The sequence below is a fragment of the Phalacrocorax carbo genome, chromosome Z, assembly GCF_963921805.1.
Source record: "Phalacrocorax carbo chromosome Z, bPhaCar2.1, whole genome shotgun sequence".
In the NCBI taxonomy this organism is placed as follows: Eukaryota; Metazoa; Chordata; class Aves; order Suliformes; family Phalacrocoracidae; genus Phalacrocorax; species Phalacrocorax carbo.
This window is the reverse complement of record NC_087548.1, coordinates 45595147-45617627: the sequence shown is the minus strand read 5'-3', so window position 1 is coordinate 45617627 and position 22481 is coordinate 45595147. Positions and strand designations below refer to the sequence as shown.

The 22481-nt window shown below is 40.8% G+C and overlaps 1 protein-coding gene across 3 annotated transcripts in view; it reads left to right on the top strand.

The window, feature by feature from the left end:
* PTCH1 (patched 1) overlaps positions 1–22481 on the top strand; it is a 75342-nt gene that overhangs the window by 11452 nt on the left and 41409 nt on the right. For all 3 annotated transcript variants that reach the window (XM_064439594.1, XM_064439593.1, XM_064439592.1), the window contains exons 3-7: positions 18291–18480; positions 19789–19858; positions 19971–20062; positions 21491–21689; positions 22340–22461. In XM_064439594.1, coding sequence (XP_064295664.1) covers positions 18291–18480; positions 19789–19858; positions 19971–20062; positions 21491–21689; positions 22340–22461 — 673 coding nt within the window. The remainder of the gene's footprint in view (positions 1–18290; positions 18481–19788; positions 19859–19970; positions 20063–21490; positions 21690–22339; positions 22462–22481) is intronic.

Here is a 22481-nt window from a genome sequence, read left to right as displayed (position 1 = left end):
AGAGGGAAAAAGAAAAGCAGATCTCCAAAACATCACTCTTTCAGTTTTCCTGTAGTAGTCTTCCTCCTTCAGAGTTTGTGCCAGCACTCTTGGCCTTCTGTAAGCCTCCTGATACCAAAGTGGCTTTCCTCTCAGATTGTTTCTTGGCACTAAGTGTTGTTAGAGTAGCTTTTTTTTTTTAATTTAATTTTTTATTTAAAACACAATCCTTCCCTGGCTGCTGTTCAGAGCAGTTCAGTTATTACTGTGTGTCCCACAGTACACTCTCAATCCGTGCTGTCTCGTAGTCTGGCGCTCTGGCATCTTTGAGTAGGACACATACCTGTTTCCCCTCAGCCCATCAGCAGGTCTGTCATCCCCATGCTCATACCTTGCTAAGGGAGGATGCTTGTTTTAGTTTCTTGGGCAAACAAATTCCGGACTGACATTTTAATGGCAGCTCTGTTATCCACAGCCATTCAGCTTTAGTTGAACTGCTATATGTGGGTGTCCATGCATAGTGGAGTTGTGGAGGCTGTTTAGCATCTTTATACATCGTACACCCTTGAGAGAACAAAAAGGGCTTTGCATTGATTTCCTCTGTGACTGAATTTTGTTGGACACAGATGTGCTTTCAGAAACATCCATTCATAACTAGAAAGTACTCTGGATGGAAAAGAAATCATGCCCATAACTGGTTATGTTTTTTGCTACAACTCTAATAGGCACTCTAAGACCCTGTGTGTGAACAGCATTCACACATGTAAATTCACAGCCTCTGCTACTGAAAGAAGGTAGTTTTGTGGCTCCAGTGAAGGTTCTGTGAAGTGGAGCTTGAAATTTGGCTACTGCGATGCCTTGAATGGCATTAATTGGAGCAGCTCATAAGGGGAGAGATGGTCTAGTCTTGTTCCTTGGTACTTCATTTTGTGTAACCATTGTCTTGGGATTTTTTCCCCCTCACTTTCTTCATTACTTTTTCTTCTTTTAGAGGTTGAAGATCATGGCGTTCTTTACTTCCTTTCTTGCTTTCTGCACTTTTTGCCTTAGCTGTAGCTCAGTCGAACCTTTCCCTCTTTCAGTAGCCCACTTGGCAAAGCTAACCAAGCTCTAACATGCAGAGCCCCTTCTTTAAGCTAGTTTGAAGGAAGGGGGTGGGTGATGGAGGTAGGGATAGGACAGCTTGCAGGGAAAACAAAATGCCTCAGTAGGCACATAGTTCAGCTTTGGTACTTGGGACAAAGGGAATGTGTTTTGACTGTAAGTGAATTAGGACCAAGTGTGTATGGCAGAAACTACGTAAAGATTTGAACTACGTGTAGTATTGTTTCCTTTCACTCTAAAGGGACAAAATCAAGTTACTCTACTGTAGTATTATGGCTGACCCATCTTAAAATATGTTGATCTACCCATGCAACTTAAGAATGAGGTGAAAATGAGGAAAGTGTGTGAGCGATGCAGGAACCAGTGTTATTTCCATAGATTTTCAGTTTGCTTAACCCAGCAAGATCAAGTGCAGGTGGAGAGGAGAGTTATTCCTAAGTTCTGCCTAAGGCATCAGTTAACTTTACACTAGTATTCTTTGGAGAAACAAAAAAGGAATACTAAAGGAGCAGATCTTTGTGAGTTTGTTGTTTCAAGGAGACAAATTTATGTCAGTGGGCTGGAGTAACACATTTGGTTTGAATGCACTTAGCAGGAATTGACCCAGTCAATTCAGGTACAATTCTGTTCTCCCACAAGCAGGCACATTTACGCACAGCAGCAGAATAGTACTGTTTTAGATGTGCTTGCACCCACATCACCTCATCGACACAGGGTAGGTGGCAGAAGAGCAGAAGTTATTCTGCTGGTGAACCTGAGGCGGGGTGTTGGTGGGCTGTGTGGCAGTCCGGGCAGTTGTCTCTCATCGCATCACCAGATCAGTTTGGTTTGTATGGATCTGGTGACGTAAGAGCTTACCTATATTTGAATACTGTCTTGCACTGTGTTATGTCCCTCAGTGCATATTGAAAGTTCATTGAAATGCGTTTATGTGGAAAATTTGCAAGTCTGCTGTTCTATTTGAATTAAGTATGATTATTGGTTAAGTGGTTTCTCAGATGGGGAAGTAGCAGTGGTGTTCCCTCACGGTGGCTGAAGGATGGTCATCTGGGTAGCATGCTCTTTTTAACGTTCACTGGTCAAAATGGAAGAGTATTTCAGTCCGTTATTCTGTTTTGAAAAATCACATCAAATTCTAATAATTTAAGCTTTACGTGATGTTTGTGGATAAAAACACCAGGACAGTGGGTGTTACATTTCTGGAAGTTGAACTCCCTCTGTTTCTGTATATTGGAAGTTGTTAAGAAAAGTTGTTTGAAGGTTTTAGTTATATAGACGTTTGATTGGCATCTTTCAAGGGCCTGCTATTGAATTCAGAATCACTGGGGGTGTCTGTTAAGTTCCATCTTGACAGGTGTCCAAATCGCCGCTTAGAGTTGGTGCTCATTGCTGAAAGCCGTACATTATATTAAAAAAAAACCCCAAACTCAGCTTTAGTGTTTAAAATTCCTCTTTCATCTCTAAGAGTTTTAATGAATGTATTGCCTGTGACCATTCTGTGGACGTTGAGAAGGTGAAGGGTGAAGTCCTGAACTCAACTCAGTGAGGCAGCAGAACTTGGAATGACTTTAGCCTGGCCAGGCTTTTATGCACATACAAAGGTGTAGCAGACTTAACAGCCTGCGCCTGCTCTGCCCCTTCTGGGAAGGGCAAGAGGAGGATCTCCTCCTGTAGAGCTGGCACCCCTCTAAGCTGTAAGTGCATGGTTGCACAGTTCCTTCTGCCTTTCAGACTTCAGAGGCATTTAATTTACTCAAGGCTGCGGGAAATTAATCTTTATTATTATTTCCAAACTTAACACACTGTCACCAATATCTGTGCCAGAATGTGCCCTACAGATCCTTGTTTGGAATGGCCTGTTTCCTTCTCTGTTGAAACGTGTGTTTAAACAGGGCAGTGCCTTGGCTGCACCATCCCCCTCTTGCTCCCTTCTGAGCTTCGAGTGTCATCTTGCACTCTGGGGAATTTGCTGCTTATGAACTGGGTGTGAAGGCATTTCTGTAGTTCTGAAGAGCTTGGAGATTTTGGTGCAGAAATCCTGGAGCAATACAGAACGGTTGAAAGCAACGTTGCTGTATTGTTGGTCCCCATGCCACTGCTGCTGAGCAGGAACAGGGGGAATGTAGGTCAGCAGAAGAGCTAGCCTAGCTGTAGGGCTGGCTGCTGCTGGAGTTGTGCTGCTATGTGAAGGTGGTGGTGAGTGGTTTGAGGTCTACTCCAGCTCCTGTTACCTGCTAAGAGGACTGTCTGGTTGTTTGGGTTTTTGTTTTTGTGTGGTTTTTTGTTTGTTTGTTTTGTTTTTTGTTTTGTTTTGTTTTGTTTTTAGAGAATGGGCCTTCCTTTCTCATTATTCCTCAGCAGACACTGGGTTCAGACAAGAGTGACCTCTAAAAGCCATGTATACTCAAACTTGCTTTCCACAGAGAATGCATTAAGGAAAACTCTAGCTCCTCACCCTGACTTCATCCATTTTCATGAGTTATTTTTTCCGTGGGAGAAGATGGTCCAAGCCCTGTTACTAAATAGTATTGGTGGTAGTTCCCCAGAAAGTAGTAATACTACATAGTGTATGCATGTAACAGTTCTTGACCACTCAACAAATTTAAAGGCTGTTACATGCAAGTGGATGTTTCAGTTACACATCATGGTTAGGAGGCTCCAAAATATGACAGCTTCCAGATGTATGAACTGACTGATCCCTTTGTTTAGATTATGCACCACAGCTGATGCCTAGATTAGTGCTGGCTGGACAAAGCTAGGGGAGATTTGTCTGGTTTCCACAATGCCATGTTTATATTTCATTTGGATTTCTCCTTCAAAGCTGACCTCCCTATGACCTGTTGGAGCTGTGTCCACTAGGATGCTAGTTTCAGTGTGTCTGCAACTGCTTTCCTTTTGGTGTCTAATGGAACATGTTCTCATTTTGACGTGGACTTTTATGCACAATCTTTTAATGTTGAATTACATGCTTCAACCTATGAGCACTCAGGTATAACCATGGTTGTAAAGTTTTTTGCCCCATAGCTACCTTTTTAAGAATATCCTGATTGGTTAAAACAGCATTTTGGTTATAGACCTTGTGGGGCTGTTCTTTGTCAGGAATTTTCTTCTGTATATAGAATAAAGTTCAGTCTTCCAATCTTTGCACAGTGCTTTTTCTCACTACAGATGATGGCATGGATATACATGGTTCTAGCTGAAATTTTTGGAGTTCAGCAGGAGCTGGAGTGCAGAATTTTACCAGGAAGTTCATTCTTCTTTGTGTGTTATATATATTTTCTCAGTCATCCTTATTTATCTTCAGTATGCCTTTGGTTCTTTTAATTTCTCTGATCTCTCCTGACTTGCATTATGCAGGAGGTCTTCCCCATTTGTGTTTGTGAGTTAATCTACCTGGGAAAACCTGAAGAAATCAGTAAAACTCCTTAAGGGATAAGTGACAGTTCTACAATAAACAGTGTAGTCCTCTGACAGAGTTCAGAAAAGTAAATAAATACAGCTTTATTTCTTACAGAACCATAGGGTTTTCTACTGTTGATGCTTTACTGGGGCAACAGAATTCCGAGATGGTGCCTCATGACAGAAATCTCAGGGCTTTGAAGTATGATTCCTGCACTGAAAATGCATGCTATCTTAAAATGGCCACTTCATTTTTTTGTGCATGAATCAAGGAGAACAGGAAAATGTTTTGCATGACCTGTGCTATTTTATTATCCACTTACAGTGTGCTAAATATGACCAATGAATGCCGGGTGCAATAAGCTGTGGTCATCCTTGCTGTTAATTGAGTGACTTTGGCTTGGAATAGTTTTTCATTGTACACTCCACTACAAATAGATGGAGTGGAGTTGTGAGGAGTAACTTTAAATTCAGAATTTAAAAATAAAATCTGTTTCTCTTAATTCCTTTTTTTTGCTGTGTAAACTTAGTTCAGTATCTGTAAATACAATTTACTCTCTATTGTTTTCCCTCTGTTATTTTCGTTTCAGTATCACCTCATTTGCTATAAACATCCTGAATTTGGCAGAAGTAGTAATTTTGTGAGGTAAAAAGCCCTTTATGGAAACTGCTGACCCTATAGACGTTTTGATGTATGGAGAATTTTAATTTTGGTTTTTAGAATGAATGTCTTGGCTTTAACTTCTGCTTGGTTTTGGAAAACTTGGTTATTTCAGTACTTGAGCAAAATATATAAGAGGTAAGGGAATGAGCAGAACCATAACCTGACTCTTTCTGCAAAGGTGCTGCTCCTTTAGAGAATTGTACTGAACTTAATTCCAGCTTCAAATATACAAGTAATCATTGTATATTTGAAACATCTGTATTTTGCTCATGTGCAAGAAAAAGCTGATATTTTTAAGGCACATGTGCAGTGTTGTACATCATATACCTGAAGCTGGAACCGAGCCCTTAAACTGTAATACAGTTTTCATTTACTAACAGTAAGATAAATTAAAAGAAACAGCCTTCTCTTGTTTACCAGTCTGATGCCTTTCTGCTTTTCAGTCAGTAACCAAAAGCTAAGTGCAACAAACTAGAAATGAGCACTGTTAAGTTGTATGATTTTGCCCCCCCCCCCCCCCCCCGCCTCTTTAAATCATTGCTTAAGGGCTTCTGGCCCCTAGCTCAGGAATCCTGCCCAAAAATGCCAGATGTATTACACAGTCAAGTATTGCAATGTAAATAGTGTTCTGTGCCATGAGAGCAGGGTGGTCCATCTCCTAGTTAAAAAAAAAAAAAAAAAAAAGAAGAAAAGGGAAAAATCCACAGGCTCTGAAATAAGCACAGTAGTTGTAGTGTTATTTGTGTTTTTGGCTGCACAATCAGTATTTTGGAGCTGAAAGAACACGTAAATTAGTGCTTTGGACTGGCAGATAATAATAACTGAAACTGAAATGCTAGAAAGCAAGATGTCTCTTGGCTAAGGCTGCTTAATTTAGTCAAACAGGCATGTAATAAGTAAAATATTGAAGTAAAGGCCATTGCTGACAGGCAAAACCTGTTACTTTACCTTACTGTGAACAGCAGTCTCGTGCACATGGAAACAGAGTGGACAAAGGATGGAAAGTAGAGAATGCAGAGGCACAGGGTTCTTCTCGACCTCATGTGTAATGGAAAGACTGGGTGTGTTACTGCACCTTCTGAGTATAAACATTGCTGAGCTGTTCTCTGTTTTAATTAAATACCCTTTGCTGTATATTGACAATGACTTAGCTTCCAGTGTGCTTATCTTCTTCAGATTCAGTAGTGGATATAGGAGGTTTATTTGCACATTTTTCCATTTTGTGTATGAACATGTCATTTCATAACATTTAAAACTAGTTGAAAGGGGATTCCGCAAATCTGACCTGAAAAGAAATTGCCAAGGGTGATGCAGTAATCAGATTTACGTTTGGGTTATCTGACAAATCTGTGAATTGCCATAGCTTCCTTGGGTGTGTGCAGAGGGGGAAGGGGTTATAGGAACTTATTTGTATGTGATAAACTGTATTTAAATAGCTCCAGGAATGTAATCCCAATGCAGATCTCAGTGTAATCTCCTCAGTGAGATACTCAGAAGAAAAATAAGCTTTAGGAACTCATTTAAACCTCTCCCTTCCTGCTGACACTATTGTAACATTTTTAAAAAAACCCTCTTACAATTTTAAAATTTTCTTCTTAGGTTACCTTTTCTGTAATGGTGAAAAATAGTGTACAGGTACTCAAAGAAGATACTTTCTTCCACCAGTTTTCCTGAAGATTTATCTCCTGTACATTTATCTTATTTGCCTTTCGACATGGGCCTGATTCTGATTTCGTTTACACCAGTCTTAACTATACTGTCTTCTTGAGGGACTCCCCATACTGAGAAAAGAAGCCCTTGCCGTTTAGAAGCTGATGCTGTTGAAGTGGCAGATAATAGAAAATACAATATTCTGGTACAAATTATTAAGATCAAGAAGCAAAACTAAAACATGTTTAGTATGACTTCGAACTGTAGATAAAAGGTAGCAACTTGAGAGAATTGTGATCAGGCGTAAACATCTATTAACTGCTCTTTCTAGAGATTTGGGGAATAGGATGACCTTTTTTATTCTTTTTTTCTTTTTTTCCTCCCTTTTTTTTTTTTTTTTAAATAGGCTACAGTTTCACATGGCTTGCAAAAGAAATCTTTCTCCCTTTTTGTTTCCCACACCAATTGATTTATCATTTTGCTTGCAAGCAGACTTAGAATGTTAGGGCAGGAACACACTCACTTTTTTCTCGTAACTTTTTTGTTGCGGACCGAAACCAGTTGACTTGAATAAATTTTTCTGTGGTCTGAATGAAGCCAGCAACGTGGAAAAATCTTGCCATTCAGAGCCATCTGAATGTACATTTCAGCCACACAGTAAGCTGTATTGGTAGGCAGTGGACTGCTAAATACAACCATTTTTCGCAGCAGAGAGTTAGACAGGTGATTAGCATAATTAGCACAGAGTAGGCTATACATATGGTAATGTTAAGTGTGTAAATGCCAGCTGCGGTGTAAAATTTATGTCAGGGGTCGACAGGGCTGTGCGAAAGTATTGTGTTACAGCTGCAGGTCAAAGCCTCCATTGCTTTACCCCCTTTTCTCTTGTTGGTGAATGCGCTAAACAGAAGAGAAAGACGGACAGAAATATAACAGATAAGGCTTTGATTGAACAGCCTGGTTCTGTGCGAGAGGGACTGCTCTTAAAAAAAAAAAAAACAAAACAAACCAAACCAAAAACTGAAAAACTGTGCGCGCGCACATACACACACACGCAATACAAAAGTCCCCCTCTTTTCACTGTAGATTTTACTTTGCGTCCTGCTGGCTAGAGAAGTGTTGCTGTCTTTGAGCAATGTCATTACGATAGGGTGAGGGCAATCTTTGGGGGTGAAGTATGAGATTGTAATTATGTTTTAAGGAGCAAAAACACAGGAAAAAACCCTTTAATTGGCCGCCTCCTTTCTGCATTCTGACCCCCTTTTTTCTTTTTTTAAATGTCTCTGTTGCTTACTGCACTTAGGGGGCTAGGTATTAAATAGTCTTGAAGGTGACAGCATTATATGTAATAAAATCTCAACAGTGCAACAATCTTCAAGCTGCATGACTGGTTTTAGACCAAGTGCCAGAAGTTCCTCTGTGGTTTTGTGTGTGGGTTGCTACACTTATTCCCCAGGTTCCTCCCACCTCCTAAACCACTGAATTCTTTATAAATTAAAAATGACTAATACAGGTTTCTTGTTTTAAAGGAGAGCAGCGTCGAAGGGTACACATCTTTTTAAGCAGCCAATAGGGAAATCTGTAAATCTCTTTGTTGCCGTAAACCGTTCATTCATATATTTCACTTGCAATTTTTTTCGTCCCCTTTTGTATTTTTTGTAGTCGGCTATAAGGAGCAGTGGTGTTGACAGAATATAGTTCACACCACGCTGACCTTGCGATGAAACTTCCTCACAGCCGCAGGGGGTCCTTATGAATCAGCCCCTAATCCAGCTAATCCCGCTCGCAACAAAATCATGAAAGTGGCTCCCAGCGATGCGTGTTTCCCTGCACAGATGTGGCGGGAAGGAGCAACGATGGAGATGCGTGGGGTGGCATCCCTCGGGGCTGGGGACCGCCCTGCTGCGTGGCCCCACAGGGGGACGTGATGGGGGAGGGAGAGGAGGGGAGGGCACTGGCAGCACCAGCGGCCTCGCCTGGCTGGGGTCTGGCTGAGGACCCACTCTCCCAATGCCACCTCCACCTCCTCTCCACCCTTCCTAGAGCTTCCAGCATTGCGCCTTCGAAGGGAGGCGGGTTGTGTTGTGGTGTGGTGGGCTTGGCAGCAAGGTGAAATTAGCCGTGCCATCACACTAGCCAAGAGTAGAAAAAATAAAGGTTGTGTTGTGGGGTGTGTTTGGCCACTTGCTTAACTCTCCTTCCCAGGCCTTTCCGCTTCAGAAGAAACTTGGCCATATGGTCATACTCTCAGAGCATCTGACGGGAATGTCTGATTGCGTCCCGCGCAAAATGAAGCACGCTCTTTTACTGCTCGGTGTGAATAGCAAGCAAACTATGAAAAATGGGCCTCCTGACAGATGCAGCGCTGTCTTGGGAGCTGGTGGCCAGTAAGAAATATCGAGGTGGGGGGAGCTGTGACAGGCAGCAGGTTTGGTGCTGGGGGGAGTGCTGACCTGACCTGATTGTGTCCAACAGTGAGAGCAGTTCTGCTTCACTGCAAAGCCATTCAGGAGGAAGCTGCTTAGGCAACAACAGATGGTACAGCAAGCAGCTGGTAGGGAATACTTGAAAGAAACTGTACCCTGTTCCATAATAGGTTCATTCCTTTCATTTTTCTATATGTTAGTTTTGCCGTCTCCTAACACCACTGTTTAGGAAACGGTATCCCCTTAAAAGGTTCTGGATGAAGAGCTTTTTCATTGCTGTTTGCTGCGCCTTTAAAAAAAATTGCATTCAAATTTTGTGCTACTCCATGTACAGATGAAATTTGTGCTATCCCAGGAGTACAGATGAAAAGACTTAAAAATGCTGCTTTTAACCACACAGGAAAACAATTACATATTTGAGGAAAGGGCACTGAGAGGTTAAATGAAAAGTTGGGCCTAGAGGAAAGCTGACTGCTGTGGAACAACACAGCAAATTGTTTTTAACATATTACCCAGCAGAAGCTCTTACTCAAGTTAAAGTAACTTAAAACAATTATATTCAGCTGTTTCGAAATCCTTAGGTTTAGACCTTGAAGCCCCTTACATACCCTTCTCAGCAGAGCTCCTGGAAACTTTGTCACTTTAGCATACAATTGAGGATTTTGGCCTGTTATGAAGTGTGCTCAAACGTTTTCTTAAATTACTGAAAAACAAAAATTCAGCTTTGCTCCTCAGCGGGTGTAAACTGTTACATGCCCATGAGCTGTTGGACAGTTGCAATAGTCTGTATTAGCTGCCTGTTCTCACTGTAGGCCATCTCCCTGATTTCTAGGAAAAAGCAAGAGTCTGGAGTCCTTTATTCCTTTGCTACTTGAGCAAGAAAATTCAGTAGTTGGGCTTCTCCACCAAAAGCTGTGGCTTAGCTCTGACGTGATGGGACCATGTCTTTGGAAGAAAGGGTAGTTTGCTCTCCATGCCTATTCATTCCTCCATCTCATTGTTGGGATGGTCAACAAGGATGCCAATTGTGATGGTGGTTTTCTATAATATGGACACCTGCCCACTAGGAAATGGACTGAGACCACCAACTCATTTCACATAAGCTAACAAACAGCTGTCAGATGGTAAACAACTTGTGGTCACTATTGTTCCTGGCTGGATTAGAACCAGTGACCCAGAGGTGAACGGCTCATATCCTGTTACCAAGGACATGTGTCGCCGCTCAGTAAGCAGCTACTGCGTTCTGTTTAATTGGAAAGTTTGAATTGCATGTACCAGTTTTGTATATTATTGTACATTTCAAAGCTGCTTGCTTTTTTTTTTTTCCTTTTAGTTTGTACTGTTCAATGTGTTCATTTTAGTTTGGGTTGGTTTTTTTTTTAACTGCACTTTACTAGTTTCTCAACCCAGAAGGGTACCAAGCAAGAAATGCATCAAAAAGGTCTAATTTTTTTTTAGCAGTCTGTCTGTTTTACCCAATTGGAAATAATATTTTTCTGCCTATGGCAATACAGATGCATATGTGTAAAACCAGATTTTATTTGATTTTTAGAAAGAAAAATTTTAGCTCCTAAAATTGCAGGGAAGGTTTCCCACTACAAGCAGAGGCAGCTGTTGTTGGGCTGTCTTCCTGAGTATGCAGACAGCTTTGTGTCCCTGTCACAGCTCTAAACTTTGTCAAACTGTGACAGAACGAAAAGCCATCTTTGATGTGTGTTTTTATTTTTGCTCTTCATAATCATGTCAGCATTAATGAAATTTGTAACAGCAACACTAGAGTCATCCCCAGCATGTGTGAGGAGTAACTTAACTGATATCATATGATGGCTTGGGAGATAAAAAGCAGCCTTCTGAAGTGCTTTGTTGTGGTTTGTTGGTTTGTTTGTTGGGTTTTTTTGTAACTTTTTTGCATTTGTAGGCCACAGTCTTTTATGTTTGCTTTTTCTTTTTTTTTTTCTTTTTCGAGCAAAAACAAAGAAGCTAGTGTTATCTAATTCTCAGTGTGACAGAAATGGTTGAGATGTTCACGTTGCTTACAGACTTTCCTAGAAGTCAGTGGTGCTAAAGACATATTGAAGTTGATTAAGTCTCCACATTGGGACGGGATGATATTCTAGACAGACGGTGTCCTTTCGTTGGACATTATAACGGGAGAAAAGTGTAGAGTGTCCACCTGAATGTTGGAAGGAAGATGGTAGGGTGCAGGCACAACCATCGCTCCTTCGTGTCAGCTAGGGAAATGCAGATTTGTGTATTCAGCAGAGTAAATGCTGTGCGAGAAAACCTAGGCACAGCATGGAACTTCTGACTGCCTGTAGTCCAGTGCTGGCATAGATCATGTCTAATTACATGATAAAGATGATAATTTTTCATTGAGCTGTTGCACAGCCCATTGAATGACCATGTAATCTCTTTAAGACGCTGATTGCTTTCCACTGTGTTCTAGCTCTTGTAAGCTCATCATTTCTGAACGGACTTTTTTTTTTTGGTAGCTCAATTTCAGTCACTCCCTATGAAGTCTTTATTTTGCATAGTTAAATAAATGAGCGGAAAAAAAATCATTGCAGGTAGCCAAAATGTTTCTTTAATGTCATCCTCATGGGCTTATGAGAGTCATCCTTAGCATCGTTAGACTATCAGATACATCAAATATATGATAATGTCTTACGGTCAGTAGTTAATAAATTCAGAGATCAACCATGTAAGCCAATAATAGTTCTGACTCTACAAGTAGATAGCATTTTAAAAGTTTAAAGAAGTGGACAACGCCAAACAGTCCCATTTCTTGTACTGACTAAACTTAAATTTCAGTGAAGGTGTTTTGCAGTTCCTCTCAGTGAACAGTTTTACCCCCCTACTCTGTCAGTCAGGCCTAGAGAATGATAATTCTGAGGAAGGTGCTGTCTTCCCTGCTCTTCTGTCAGGATGCTAAATAATACTGTCTGTGTGCAGAAAAACTATATTCTGTTGCTGACAAAGAGCAGCACAGACAAGCTCAAACATCCGAGAGAACGCGAAGACAGAACTCCCTAGAGAGCAACGGGAAGCTTTAAATCAAAAGGCCATTATTTTTCTGTGCCCAGTAAGAGGCAGGGTAATCTTCATATCTGCCAGAGGACTTCAACTCTTTATCTCGTCTTCCTTATATGAGGTTTTGATCCTGTGTGAGTAGTGCTTGGCTACTATGTTCTGTTCTTATGAGGTCTGCGCTCCTCTGTCAATAAAAATGGAAACTGTCATTGGTGTCATTAGGTACTGCCTTCTGGTATGTGGCAGGTGTGAACACTTCTAATCCTGGTATGCAGTTAGGACAGGGAGGCAAAGCTGTGGCTGACCAGCTTATCTGCGTACCATCGTAATGGTCCAAAACTAGTTTAATTTTGTATTTTTTGAGTAACATTGGTATATGCATGTAAGGGAGATGGACAGGGGAACCGCACAAGGAGAGACTACATGAGGAAGTGGGGTAGAAGAAAACCCTTAGCAGCAGTCAAAGTAGAGGGAGATAGGCTATGTAGGATGCCAAGGAGAAAGGTATGAAGACAAAGACCCTCCTGGTCCCCATCCCAGCAGGGAGAGGGTGCTGAAGGGAGGGAAGGCAAGGTGCTGCAGCTTTCCCCAGCGCCACCCAGGGTAGAGCGCATTATGTAGCTGGGGCTGTCTGGTCTCCTTGCAAGTCTGGCCTGTTCTTCTCTTTCTCTGCCCGCTGCTACTTTTTGGGTTGGTTGGTAAAGGTTGAGTCTCAGGTGGACACATTGGCATGTTGTCCTCAGTCTTAATTTTTATGTGATTACTGAGTCATGGAGGGTTTTTATTTTTTATTTCTCTTTGGTTCCTGTTGTGGTGGTAACAAGTATTGCAAATTGCAGAGGTTGCCTGCATCGGCCAATCCTCAGGCTGTAATGTAAGTGTTCTAAGAGGTACTAATCTACACATCTGATTTGTCAAAAAGGGTCAGCATCTTTTGGAGGGATGAAATGAAACCATTGTTTGTGTGAGCTGCCCATTACTATGAGGTACAATTTTATTGCTTTTGAGTTGTCTCTGTCAAAAGATTGGGCTGGATTGCTCTAATGCTACACATTTACAGTCCCGGAAAAATAGAAAAGGTGGTGTTGCTCAAACAAAGCAGAAGTGTGTCTGGTCACCCACAAGTGCTCAAGTGGAAACACCTTAAGGGCCATAGTCTTCAGAGGGCAGGTTCTCCAGAAAATTTTGCTCTGTTGATGCACCTCAAGGTTGTCACAGAAGAACTTAGGCTCCAAAACCAGTAGGTATGTCTGGAAATCTTGGCTTTGGTTTCTCAAAGTCTGTCCTCTGCATTGGTAGGCAAACATTTTTATCCCAAGTGTTTGGCTCTCAGGAATGTTCGTTTTTAGAGAAAGCTTGCTCTCTGCTAAGCTACTTTTTGCGCAGTTTTGCACAAGGTAACTACTGAATGGTTAATAGAGGTAGTGTTCATGTCTGAAAAAAATAACAAAACCTCAGGCTATATGATGCAATTCCAGTAACCTGAAGTGGAACATTGTAAGATATTCTGAAAAAGAAATATTTCATGCCTTTTGAGCAACCAGACAGTAAATTAACAAGTAGTGACTTTTGGCTATCACTCATGGCCTCATTTAGGATCTATCTCTTAGTGTAGCAGAGGTTAAACTTACTCCTGAGACTACTCAGTGTGGATGGGACTGCAGTTCCTGGTGGTGGATTACTGGTGGTGGATTCCAGAGTTCTTTATAAGTATGTTAATGTAATGCCACATAAATTTTGAATGCTAACTGGGAGAAAGGTGTAGATAAGACAGTGACATTCACAGTGGAAATGAGCACATGAGCTGAATGACCTGGTGACTTCGAAATCATTAGCAGGTCAGTGGAAGGAAGTCTGTCAGAAATTGTGCCAATGAAAACAAATATGGTTTCACTCGTGGGCGCATCAGTGTTGTGGAAATATACATTAGAGGCAAGCAGTTTTGTTTTTCTGGGTACTTCTTACTTAAGATGCACCGAAGCATTTTAATGTGTGATGACTGAAACACTGGGACTGTGACCCCAGTGCTTGGTAATGGGATCTAGAGCCTTTCACCTATAGGTCATGGGTTCAGGCCTGCCTCAAGTTAAGGATGACTAAAACTTGTTACCACCTGACAGCTGTTCATTGCTCTTGGGGGAGGGAGGCAAGGTGGTCCTTACATAGATCTTGGCAACCCAGCACCCATGCTGATGATTACTGCTCTCTTCAGACCCTTCAGAAGGGCAAATAATGTAGTACCTTGACCAGCTTCCGTTCAAGTTGGTGGGGAAGTTCATGAGAAGCAGCAGTGTGTTTCATGGTACGGGATGCTGACTTGCTCAAGGCAAATGTCCTGTGTCCTGGCAGAGAGCTGAGGGAAGCCTGTGGGTGTTGGGGAGGTGGAGAAAGGGGAAGATACTCTCCTTTTCTCTGAAAAAAACCAGGTTTTTAACGAGAACTAATACTCAGCAACAAAGATGCTGGCAGTAAAACTGTCTTATGTTGAACACTGGCCTTCAAACACATTCTTGAGAATTAGGAAGTGATATATTGAGAAATGGTGCCAGCACAATGGTGTTATGACTTTGTTGTGATTTTTTTTTTCCTTTTTTAAAATTCGTTAGCTAAATTGTACAGATGGCATAGTATCTCATTCCTAGTAGGTGGACACCCAGAATCTGGTGGCCCTGCTGGAAGGATAGTCTACAGACTGCTGCATTGTGTTACCCACTGGCCATGAGACAATGTACCAATCTGTTATTTAAATCAGCATTCTGGCTTGTGGGAATTTGTGCCACCAACTCAGCCATCTAGGCACTAAATCATAAGGAATCATGTAATAAAGGACTATCAACTGTCTTTATATCTCAAAAAAAGGAGAGTGATGTGTGAATTTTGTCACCAGAATATTAAAGTCAAATAGTTCTGTCTGTCTTTGATATGGAATAAAATGGGAAGTATTAATACTGTATGTATTACACACAATTTAAATCAGTAGCATTTTGAGTGTAAAATGTTGTTGTCACCAAATATGAGAAAATAGAGTCCATAAAGGAAAACCACAAAACACCAGCATTTTGTTCATTGGTCGTATCTTCCACTACATCATTTGTCCTATAGTGTGGAAATCCTGTGATGACTATGACGCATGTTGTTTTGTTTTGTTTTTCTTAAAAGTGTAAGGAATTACTTTCTGCAGAGTGTGCAAATGTCGAGCATACTGTTTCGTATCTTCAGCACAATTAGACCAGAGGCTTCAGGTAGTTTTAATTGACACTTATAGTGGTTTCTCTCCTAGGATTTTGCACCAGATGGGGATGGGGGGGCAGGGGCAGGGGGAAGGCAAGAAGAGCACTTGATTTTAAAAAACTTTGCATTCAGCTGATTGTGGCAGCTTAAGGTCTCTGGGTATGGCAGCCTCCAGCGATCTTTGCAAATTTTCAATTACAATAAATGAAAACATAACTGGGAGAAACTTGCTTGTTATTACTTCTGCTGGGTTGAACGGCCACTGATGCATCCATGTGGTCTATCCATATGTTTTCACATAAGCTGACTTTGGCAGTCAGAATTTTCCTTTGCAATCTACATTTATAATTTCTTTGTACCTGAGTGCTACACTGTGTGAAGTATCCACATTTGCCTGTGGGGTTACCTTTACTCTGTTTGGCTGAAGAAATGTACATAACGAACCCATCAAAGAAGCAATTAAATGGCGTAATGCCTTGAGACGAATGCAGAGTGGATCTGTTGCTGGGTTCTGGAACGTACACCCGCCTTCTTGGGTGGTTTTGCTATTCCTGTTTTGAATGTTAAAAGGGGAAAAAAACTGCTTCTGTTCTGATGACTGACTTGTGTGATGCAATTTTGATTAGCTAAATCTGCCTTGTTCAGTGAAGTTAATGTGGTTTGACAGGACCTTGATTAGGAAGCAATCATTTCTGTTGATAGTAAACAGTTGGTCACTTTCAGCAGAGATAGGAATGCTGCCCTTTGTCTTGCATGAAGTGTGTTTTGTTGGTTCAAGTCCTGGTTAAATTAAAAAAGAAAGTGGGTGGAATGGGAGAGAATATAGTACCAGGAGTAGAAGTTTATGGTAGACTCCACAGTCCTCATAAAACTGGGGTTTTATTGTCTTGGCTGGCATTGAGACACAAAAAAGGGAGGGAGACACTTTGTCTTTGGAGGCACTTGAGTGTAAATGACTGCGAAAGAAAGCTCTGGTTCCAAGACATACAGATTAGGATAACTCTGCTCCCTTACCCCCACCCCATATTTCTGTAAGATGAAGCAAAGTTTAGTAGTCATAGTGTCATAGACTGCTGATTGGTGGAGAAGGACAGCATTGAGCATGAACATGAGCTTGATGAGTGAAAGTATTTTTAGAGTTTAATTCTTGATGAAAATTAACAATAGCTTTTTTGCTACCATCCATATACAGTCTTGATGATTTTGTTCTCTCACTGTAGTAAGAGTGATATCAAGAAGTTGTAAAGGGACTCTTCGTAAGGAAGCTGTACTTTGATTTTTATTTTTTTCTTACTGTGAGCTTGTCACTATTACTTGGCGTGCAGGAGGTAATGCCACATGTGACAGGCTGAAAAAATGGAGTGTGTTGTGGAAATGCTTACTTCTTCAAAAATTCGTGAACTAGAAATTAAGTAATGCTTTGTGCCAGAATGACTGTATGGTTTAATTGTTGAGGGTCTCATTCTGACCACGTTGTCCATGCAGGGACTCAGCTTCTTGCCTGGTGGTCCTTTTAGCCCCAGGAGGGTTTACGGGTGGGTTAGGGGCCCAAGTGATTAAAAAAGTATGTCCCCGCTCGGGCTTGGGAATGTCGTCTTCCACACTGCCAACTGGCTACAGATCAGTCTTCTGTTGCACGGCCTAGGAAGAGATAGATGTACATGCCTAATTTCTGTTCACACTGTTGCAGAACTAAACTTTGGCAGTAATTCAGATCACCAGTGCCAAGCTGACTAGGGCTGAAAAAAATGTAACAAATTAGACCAGGTCTGTAGCTTGGACTTAGCAGAGCAATAAAGGTAATAAATTGTAAGGGATGGAAACAACATGTTGGTGGTATTCTTGTCCTCCTCATCTGGATGTGGTATTGATTCAGCTAATGGGCTGAATTAATTGACCCCGCCTCCCACATGCATTTGCTAGAGAAACAACAGGGGAGGTTATTGAAAGTATATGAACTCTAGCTGAATGCTTTTTTGTGAAAGGGAAGATAATTTTCCATTCCTGTGTAATATTTTCTGGCAAGGCAATTTGAATATGGCTCCCTCTAGAGCCTGTTGACTTCACAGTCTCCCTCTGCCTTTTTCTTCTTTTTATTTTTTTCACCATGTTTTAATATGGAGCACACTGTTCAGCCCGTGTGGGTTTGAAAACAGATGTTGCACATGATCTTCTGCCTCACAGCATGTTATGCAGGTACTGGACCACTGGGGTAAATTAGCTGTAGACAGTCCTTTCTACTACACTCAAAACTGCATCTCTTAATGTGAGCGTGGTATTTTTTTCTTTTTTATGTAAGGCTGAAAGGAGTAGTCATGATCACTTACTCTTTCTCTCCATTTTTTTAACTGAAGAGAAACACTGTCCTTCTGCCTTTGCCAAATTATTTAGGAGAAGAGTGTAAATTAAAGACATTTATCTTGAAATGTGCTATTTGAGCAGACTGTTTATATAAGTGTAAGAAATTGTAACATAGTATTTGGTCTGGTCTGCAAGGAAAGGATTTTTTTTTTTAATTTTTACTTATGGCATATATGTTAAAATGTAGAAAAAACATGCTTGAGGCTCCAGTTTACATATCAATGTTTTAGTGCAGTAGAGGCAATGGTATTTTAATGAGTAGCATGGGTTTTGTTGCAGTGTTACTAAAATGAGGTTGTTATTAATTTTAGAGTTATACTGTGATCAGTTTGAGACAGACTAGTCCATGCACACAGTCAAATTTTTCTGACTGGAGAGTGCTTGTCAGGTGAATCCAGAATAAGGAGTTACTGGCTAATACAAAACTGTTGACATTTATCCATCAGTTGGTGGACGAGTGAGTCGGGAGTTAAATTACACACGGCAGAAGATTGGAGAAGAGGCCATGTTTAACCCCCAGCTCATGATCCAGACTCCACAGGAAGATGGTGCTAATGTACTAACAACAGAAGCACTCCGACAGCACCTTGACTCTGCGCTTCAGGCCAGCAGAGTACATGTCTATATGTACAACAGGTAAGGGGAAAAGCAAAAGTTTTCTTCATCATCTGTAACAGCTAAAAAGTGGGCACATGCTTCCCTCCATTTATTTTTAAATGGTTAGCACTTCAGAGCCTTTCCCTTAGGACTGTGTTTTGGTTTGAATGTCACTGGTTTCTGATACTTGATGTTGTGGCATGATAGCAGTGACAAGTTGGCTTTTAACAAATAAGATGGGGTAAGTGGTGTTGGAAGAGATTCTGAGAGTGTGCCCTTATGAGAAGTGCTACAATATCCAGCATTTGTCTTGGTAAAGGAGTGATGTCTATGCTCTTAAGGACCTTATGGATGGGATCCCTGACATTGAAAAGGCTTTGCTATTAGTGCTGAATTCACTTGCTGACGCCATCATAAGGTTCATGGTGACTCTGAACAGCGACAGAGGTTACTGTCCTTCCAACAGTCTAGATGTAAAGGGGAATGCAGACGTGTGAGAAATGGCAGTGGATGAAATAAGAGGTGTTTAATAACATAGACATAACAGAGTTGGCCTTCAGAGTGTCTGCGTGCACAAACTGAAGTTTGGGAGTTGTGTGTTGTCCAGCAAAAACATAATAAAGGTGCACCATAGGAAGGTACCAGCTTTGGGCTAGTGAGATACCTCCCTGAAAAGTGGTTCCTCCGTGGTTACTACTTCAATAATGATGTGCCTACGAGTGCTGCCTCAGAGGCCTGAAGCACCCAGTCTTTCAGCACATCTTTTCAGCACATCCAAAGGATGCCTCAGTGAACTAATGCCAAGGCTCAGATTACCTTCTGCCCAGCTCCTGCCTTGTCTAAGGTGTTAGAACTCATGGCAGTGGAAGTTGTAACATAGCTGAAAGAGGAAGGCAGGAATCCTAATGGTTTCTGTTCTCCTGTATGTGTGAGTCAACTGAGAATATTCTGGTCCTCTGAGCTGGAGCCGGCTTCTCTCTCACTTGTGTCACTGAGTGGCATCTTAAGTCACAAGCTGTCTCATTTATACAAAGATGGACTTCTGTGCCTTTAACATGTGTTGACTAGCCTGTTCATCCAAAAGCAGCTCAATTTTTAAAAAATGAGTTTTACAGAGAATGTGAGAATAACTGAAACAAATGTCTAGTCTGTAACTACAAAAAGAATGGCCTTTGCTTTTATTGTGTAGTATATCTATGCTGAATAATATTTGCCTTTCTCAGTGATTTGCTGCTTGAGGCCAGTATATGTATGTGAGTTGCAATTTTGAATATCTGCTACATTTTAAAAATAACTTTTCGGTAATTGTGCAAGAAAAAAAATATTCGTTCTTTATATTTCTTACAGACAGTGGAAATTGGAACATTTGTGTTATAAATCAGGAGAACTCATCACAGAAGCAGGTTACATGGACCAGGTATGTCTAGCAGGCATTTAGTTATAAGATTTGTGTATTATCATGATTCAGCTTGTGCTGCTTTGATTATATTCTAGTATAACTGTGGTTTTCCCCTTTCTGATTTTGACAGATCATAGAATATCTTTATCCTTGCTTAATTATCACTCCTTTGGACTGCTTCTGGGAGGGAGCAAAGCTACAGTCAGGAACTGCCTATCTATTGTAAGCATGGTTTTTTATAACTTTCTGGTCTGACTGATTTTAATTGTGTAACTGTGTGTGATTTTTCAGTCGCATTCCTGTTGTTTATTCAGATTTTGGTTAAACAGAAAAATAAAAGATAAAACGTAGTGTCTCTACAGAAAATATGCATGGATTTTTTTTTCATTGAACAAAAGTTTTCCTGTTTCTGAGAGGTGATTTGTAGGCATCTATTTAAATCCTGTGTTATTTTTCCTGTTTTGCTAGCATGCAAAATAAAATGTAAGTTCTGAATTCAAGTTTTAAGAATTTTATGCCTTTTTTTTCCCCCCATGGAATCCACTTGTTACTGGTGGGGTTTTTTTTCCCCCATTTCCATAAAATTCTAAAACTTTGATTGTCTGGGAACTTTATTTCTAAGAAAACGTCTTGGGTTAAATCTCAAGTCTTAGGAAGGAATAAAGAACAAATCCTTTGCTTATGAGGTCATTAAAGAAACCATATAGTATCTTTTATGGGTGGTTTCTCACAGTTTACAAGTGTGATATTATATGCCCTGAATCCTTTAAAGAGTTAATTGTTAATCTGTGCAGGCATTTTCTGTTAATTATGCAAGAGTTAGCATTTGAGTTATTGTTTCTGTCCTGGTTTGCATGTCTCTGTAAAAGCAATTTGCAATGGCCATCTCCTAACCTTTAGTGTACAGTTTTAGATGGGGAAATAAGGGGGTTTGTGTTTTCTGGTTGGGAGATTCGGAATAATGACTTAAGCCTGGTTAAGCAGATACAGTGTGGTTTGAACCACAGAATAAGGCAGCCAAAAGCCTTTCTAGTCTGGCAACATCACAAATTCAGAAGTGGGGGGTGGGAGACGTGACAGTGATAGTGGTGACAGCCATGGTAGCACGAAAGGCTTGATGGTTGATAGTCAAGCTCCCAGGGCATTTGAAGGAGTGCAGTATTGTTACAGATAAACAAAGATCAGCTATATTGATTGATTACATTTGCAAGATGATTATTAGACTAGCAAGAAGTAATCTGATACTATGAGAAAGGCTTTCTTTCCTCAGCTCCCTCTCTTCTTTCCCTCTCCCCTCCCCCCCTACTTCTTTGAAGCAGCAGTTGGCTGCTTTTTGTTATTTAGGTGCTTGATGATTTGTTTTGCTTTGCTGGTAAATGGAAGTATTTTTAACCTGTGAATATTCCATTTACACAATAACTTTGTAAGAACTGAGTATTTTTGTTAAAATTATAACTTGCCTGCAAGAAAAGTACATAAACAAATCTAGTTAAAACATGCCTTACATTTTATGAAACAACCTTACCAGAAAAGGTTTTAACTTGAAAATAGCTCAATGATTTGTGCAAATATGAATTTTAAAAGTATGTTTGTTTCAGTACTTCTTTTGTCTTCTGTGTGCGTGTCATTTTCTCCTGATTTCTTTTGCAGGGGGAAGCCTCCTTTGCAGTGGATCAACTTTGACCCCTTAGAATTCTTGGAAGAGTTAAAGAAAATAAACTATCAAGTGGAGAGCTGGGAAGAAATGCTGAATAAAGCAGAGGTTGGTCATGGTTATATGGATCGACCCTGCCTGAATCCTGCTGATCCTGATTGCCCAATCACAGCTCCCAATAAAAATTCCACCAAAGTAAGTTTGCTTGTCCTTGTGTATATCTTTTCAAGGGAGGCTGAGGTTGGGGAGGCAGTCAGAGAGGAGAGAAGGACGTACATTTTCTTCCGAGCTATATATATATAGTTCATATTCTTGAGCGGTGTCATTTTTCTGTTCCTGTATATGCTGTATGCTGTTAGCCTACAGTCATGACCTTCTCCTCATTCTGTGATGCACTGCTTAATCCTTTGTATTTAGAGTGGGAGTGCAGTTGTCAGCAACTGGCTGGGTGTGGAAATGTGGTGATGTGGCACTTCAGCAAAGCTGAGGCCTCAGATGGACATAGCCAGTGCTGGAATACAGGTGCCACTATACACTCACACCACACACCAAAGCCTTCCTTCAAGTAGCCCCAGTTTTGTTGATTTTTGTGAAAAATTTGAAGTCACGGGCCCCAGTTTTATATATCCCCTTATCAATCACATCAGGCTTTGGAAAAATTGCTCTCTGGTCAACAAGTATCAGTCTGATTTATTCAGCTTGATTTGTTGCACACATGTCTCTTTGTAGACCTCCTAGATTGGCTTTAGTATCTGTTATTCTAGTATACTGGGTGTTGAATTATGGTATGAGTTTGTCTGAAGTTATGAAACTGATTAATTGCTTCTTTCTAACTTTTTTCCTAGCCTCTTGATTTAGCCCTTGTTTTGAGTGGTGGATGCTATGGACTGTCAAGAAAATACATGCATTGGCAGGAGGAATTGATTATAGGTGGTACAGTCAAGAACAGTTCTGGTAAACTTGTCAGGTAAACATGTTTAAAGAAAA